The following is a 988-nucleotide window of genomic DNA, read 5'->3' on the forward strand; positions in this document are numbered from 1 at the left end:
TATATATATATAGTTACTTTTTGTAAATGTACAGTAGGCTCAAAAATACACAGACACATCTCAGGTGTCTTAAAAACAGTCTTCCTGTACAGTATAATATATAATAGAGGTCAACAGCTCTGTCTTAGCCTTGCAGCAGTGTCTTTGCATATTTATGAGCGGTGGACTAAGAGGTCTCATGTGTTTGACAGTTTGGAGGGAAAGCAGGGAATGCTAAACAGATGTCAATGGCTAAGCTGTTTCATCGAGACTACATGAATCCACTCTGAATCTTAAAGCAGACGGAGATTTCAGGATGGTTTCTGGGTATTTGCATATGTATAATGCTAGACACCAGAAAGCAGCTCATCCAGTAGGAAAATCTCTGGAGATTTCCAAGTGAAAACATTTATCCTGCTGTTCTGACTTTTGACAAAGGGTTATATTTTACACTGATTCTGAGCAATCACATTAAGTATCGTGGTGGTACCATAGTTCAGTGAAGGTAATACAAGCTACTTTAAGTACAGTGCAATAATATTGATAAAACCGAACTAAGTAGTAGTTTTTTGTACCAAGACTCACTAATGTGGCTGATCTTACCTGGCCTCAGTAACAGTGGCGATGTCTGTGCCCAGGCTGTGAGGGTGAGGCAGCGTACAGATAAAGTGCAGGTCAGTGGGGCTGAACACTCTCACTGTCCCATCAGCACAACCACAGAAGATCAGATCCTCGCTGACGGACAGAGACGTGGCCATACTGGTCTGAGAGAGAGAAAAGTAGAGGAATTGAGTTGAATAACCAATCCTAAGACTAAAGTTCTGGAGTGACATCTAAGTTATTACTGAGCCCACACAAATTATATTATCAATGTTATAATCATAATTAAATTATAATATTAATATTATAATTATCAACATATTATTTAACTTTTTTTGCATTGAATGGGGTAAAAAAAATTTAATTCTACAAAAAGCATTTATATATATATATATATATATATATATAT

The 988-nt window shown here is 36.6% G+C and overlaps 1 protein-coding gene across 1 annotated transcript in view; it reads right to left on the reverse strand.

Moving 5' to 3' along the window:
* Positions 1 to 988, reverse strand: part of LOC107693179 (mitogen-activated protein kinase-binding protein 1-like) — a 51,382-nt gene that overhangs the window by 21,152 nt on the left and 29,242 nt on the right. Inside the window, exon 9 of the mRNA XM_016492471.1 lies at positions 583 to 743. Coding sequence (XP_016347957.1) covers positions 583 to 743 — 161 coding nt within the window. The remainder of the gene's footprint in view (positions 1 to 582; positions 744 to 988) is intronic.

Source organism: Sinocyclocheilus anshuiensis, unplaced genomic scaffold (assembly GCF_001515605.1).
Source record: "Sinocyclocheilus anshuiensis isolate Anshui unplaced genomic scaffold, SAMN03320099.WGS_v1.1 scaffold222, whole genome shotgun sequence".
Classification (NCBI taxonomy): domain Eukaryota; kingdom Metazoa; phylum Chordata; class Actinopteri; order Cypriniformes; family Cyprinidae; genus Sinocyclocheilus; species Sinocyclocheilus anshuiensis.